At 52.4% G+C, this 4279-nt stretch overlaps 1 protein-coding gene across 1 annotated transcript in view; it reads right to left on the reverse strand.

Moving 5' to 3' along the window:
• GPATCH8 (G patch domain containing 8) overlaps nt 1-167 on the reverse strand; it is a gene marked incomplete at both ends in the record, with an annotated part of 4374 nt that extends 4207 nt beyond the window's left edge. The window contains one exon of the mRNA XM_010146382.1: nt 37-167. Within this exon, the coding sequence (XP_010144684.1) occupies nt 37-167 (131 nt within the window). The remainder of the gene's footprint in view (nt 1-36) is intronic.
• Between the last annotated feature and the right edge of the window lie 4112 nt (nt 168-4279).

Genomic DNA, 4279 nt, shown 5'->3' on the forward strand with positions numbered 1-4279 from the left:
TGCAGCCGGGCGGGCTCGGGGGTGGCCCACACTCACCACTCGGGCTGTCGCCTCTGCTCCGCCAGCTCGTGCAGACGTCGGAGGGCTTTCTCCTGCTTCCTTTCGTCTTTACGGGATCGTGAAGAGACATTGCGAGCAAATTCCCTCTGCTTGAGATCTTTCAACCTCTGAGGCAAAAGAAAGCGGGAAGCGATTAGATGAGAGCGGTTTGAGGTGAAGGGTCTGAAATCATCTCTCTGCTGCAGCACTGGGAAGTAGGGGGTAAAGCCGCTCCCCAGTAACGTTTGTTGAGCTGGGATGGAGCAACAGCCACCGTAGCTCAACAAAGCCAGTGGAGCTCACGCCATCCTCCCGGGAGCGAAACGAGAAGCCAACTGCTGATCGCTTTGGGCTCTGACTCGGAGTCTGCGCATCTGCGTTTCCAATCAACATGGTTTTCTTTAGCACGGACAGTAAAGCTGATTTCAAAGCAGCTAGCAAATGCTGGAAGGAAAAGGGTAAAAGACGACCTTGCTGCTCTTGTGGGGTGAAAACGTATCAGACAAACAGTGAGTGACAGAGTCTTAATAGCACAGGCCAAAGGACAGAGAGGGATCAGGTGCTGCAGGAGTCACCCAGGTATCGTCTCGTACAAAAGCAATGCACAAATTACATTGGAGGAGGTCGCAAAAATCTCCTGCAAATCATTCCGTGAGTGAATCCAATACACCGCATGCTCCCCAAATGGTACTCGCTTTCCTGACAGCGGTTCTGGGACGCGCTCTCAGACAAAATGCTCTAAAATGCAGCGGGGTCTCAGGGGTTGAACACTTCAGAGGGCAGAAACACTGAAAGTCTTATCCTAGGAGAAAGTAAACCCAAACCTGAGGAATTTCAAACATCGTATGGGCCCCGAGGGAACCTAGGCAGCCAATTCTAACAGAAATCCAAGATCCAAGGCGTCAGACATGTAGCGCTAGGAAGTGAGGCTGCTGTTCCTCCTTCGAACACATATGAGCATTCATGAGGCTTTTTTTTTTTTAGAGGGCCATGAGAAGTTTAAAGAACAGAAAGCAGCAAAGAGAGACCTCTACCAGCCCAAGGGACTTTTTTCAGAGCACAATTTGAAACCCTTTCAAAAGGCCCAATTCCAGCAAGCAGCATGTACCCAGCTTCTGAAAAAGTTTGGTGTTTCTCAGGCGTTTCACGAAGGGCCTGAAAGACAGATGGTTCTCAAAGCAGCAGCTGCTTCCCAAAAAACCCTTGTACGTACAAATCCCTGGTGAATTGTGAACACTCCTCCTGGCCGACTCTTGGCGGCACAGACAAACAGCGGAGCTGAAAGTGAACCCGGACCAGAGGAATGCAGTTGGCCCAATGTAAAGAGAACACTGCTTTGTGACACGGGGGAGATCCGACACGACAGGATTCTCTTACCTAATCGTGTTTACGCGGCAGAGCGTTACCAAAGCCAGAGGGTGGGGGACACACAAAAAAAATTAACAGCTACAGACACCAGTAGAAAGAAACTCACTCTTGTGATCTGGGCTCCCAAATTAGAAGGGTTTGCTTTCAATACATCAGCGGAACACGGCACATCACGAAGAAAAAAAGAAAGTGAAAATATAACAAGAGTGGAAGAGAGAGGAAAAAAAAAAAACCAACATGAAAAGCAAGCGTTATCACCCAGGCTGCTGCGTGTCTGCGAGCTGCTCTACAGGGAAGGAGCCGAGGGAGCAAGCGCGGGGAGGTGGAGAAGAGGGGAGCCACGGCCACAGACACAGCAACAATCCCACCTGAAGCACAGAGCTACCTCACCAGGACAAGGAAAGGTCTCAAGGCTTTGGGGTGCATGGTAAGAGTGAATTTTTTTCCAAGAGGGAGGGAAAAAAAAGGAAAATCCAAAGGACTAAGCAATGCAATCAGCTTTTTCATGGCCATTCAGAGAGCGTCGCTAAAACGCTCCAGGAAGTTCGGGTCACCACCAGCTGACAGACCGATTTCTCTGGGGGCTGATGCCAAGTCTCGAGCTCGCTCACCCATTGGGAACAAAACAGGACCCAGCTATTTACAACCAGAGTGAACTGTCACCTTCCCCTTGACAGAGAAGGGGGCAGCGGTGCTGCCAGAGCCCCCCCCACCCCCCAGACAGGGCCTTACACACCCCCCGCCACAGGGAACGGGCCCATACTGGTGCAGCCCTGCCTTGGCCACCACGGGCGATTCAACGAGAACAGAGTTAAAAGCCCGTTTCCCTCAGCACTGACCCACCCCCCCAGACCTCCCACTCTCAACACTTCAGAACTGGAAGCGATGACGGCAACGAGCTCTCCCAGCAGCACCCAGCTCCACTGGTATCAGACGACAAACCACTAACCACGGCTTCAAGGGTGCCCAGAAATTCCCCAGCTTGAGGAAAAGCTGGTCTGATTTTACGAAGGTGACTTTGCAAAGGACAAAGTGATCTCAAGGCTGAGTTTTTGTCACGCGGGGCCAGAAGGGTCCTGCTGGGTAAGTAGAGGACAGAAAACCAGCTCTGTGACCGTGCCATGCTCTGCTTGGGAACATGAAACAGGGAACCTAACGAGGCTCAGCAGCTGGGCTGATGCACCGACCGTCAGAAGCGGTTTCCCAAGCCTGCAAGGAGCCACGTTCCACGGAACCTGGCCGGGCTGTCTGATCTTACATAAAAGCAACCGGGATCAGGGGAAGGAGGGGTGAGACTGCTCGGCTGTAAAAACCCATCCCTACGGGAACAGGCACAGGAGTGCCGAGCGGTTAAAATAGCCAGAACTTCTCAAAACGCCCTGTCAGAGTACCCGTCGCCTCGCTCGCTGTCCCCGGAGTGTAACTGAACCAGTCCCGACCCACACACCAAGCAGTAGAAACCTGTTAACCGCAGCCACGCTCACCCTCCTGGCCAGCCCTCGCTGGGGCGAGGCCACCAACAGGCCGCAGCACAACCCCGCAGCAGCACAAGCTGAGCATCAACCCAAGGAAATGTTTCCCAGCGCCCTCCAGGTCTCAGCCTTCCCAGAAAGCCGTTGAACCATGTCGGTGTTTAAGCTGGGCTTACGCTGAAGAAATTTCTGTCTAATCCTAAGGCCAGCGCTCATTATTCTAATCCTCCAAAATCTCTCAATCGCTTTTTGGAGCGCACCATATGTGTGGGTGTTGGCAGAGGCCGGACAGCCCCAGGAGTCGCAACCTGCCCCCTAAAGACATTTAAATGGGAACATAACGGGGCCGCTCAATCATCCTCGGGGAGCTGCTCCCCACCAGCTCGGGGAAAGGGATCCTGGAAACACTTTTTGGGGTGAAACCAGCCTTTTTAAGTCGTCCTGCAGTGCTCAGCAAGACTGATATTTCTTCAGGGAGATCAGAGCCAGCGACCTGCGTCAAATCAAACACGCAGCTTGGCGCTGCCACGGGATTTCAAAACGAGGAAGCATTTTCTTCCCAGCAGTGTTGTTTTCTGCAGAGGCAGAAGGTTGCTCTCAGCAGCCACACATTCATGAACTGTAGATACCAGTGACCACAAAGGAGAGAAATGTTCTGCTGGATTCTTCCTTCAGCTACAAGGAGGGCCACACCAGTAAGCCCAGTGACCAGCAAACAGGGACACCATCGCTTGAAGTTTGTCCCAGTTCCTGCAGTCCAGCAGCAGCGCTGCTCTACCTCGAGCCTCCCTGCGGCTCCCCAGCGTGTTTCATTAATAGCTGCCGCCCACCGCAGATCCAGACAAAAGAGTATTTTAAGTTTCCAGCTTTGTTTCCAACCAGATTACTAAGAACTCTCTAAATTTCACGGGGAGCATGGACCCAGCTCTCGAATAGGTTTTCTATTAAATCCGCGGGTGCAAAGGGGCTACGGGACTGGATTATCTCCCCATCCCCGCAGAGCATGGGAGGGACTGAACAGGCACTCGACCCTGTTATCTGATGATTTGCCCCTTAAATACGCTGCCCTGTGTTCACAAGCTCTGGAGACAGCCCGTCCCACACCGGCAGAAGCGGTTCAAGCAAGGGGGTACGATCAGGAGGCAGCAGCTGTCGTAAGGGGGAAAACCCAGCACACACCGTGGCAGTCGTGTGTGAGTTTGGTGGTGGGCTGGTATCGAGGTAAGAGCTCCCCAGGACCAAACTGGAGCACATCGCTCTTCAGCTTCAGGACCAGCGGCAAATGGATTTTCTCAGTTTAAGGTGACAAAGCCATGAAATTTCACTGAAGGATGGTTTGAAAGATATTCTAAAACTGCCAAGCAGAGAGAGCTCGTGTCATTCTCAGCATAAAAAAAAAA

This window comes from Buceros rhinoceros, unplaced genomic scaffold (assembly GCF_000710305.1).
Source record: "Buceros rhinoceros silvestris isolate BGI_N320 unplaced genomic scaffold, ASM71030v1 scaffold36932, whole genome shotgun sequence".
Lineage (NCBI taxonomy): Eukaryota > Metazoa > Chordata > Aves > Bucerotiformes > Bucerotidae > Buceros > Buceros rhinoceros.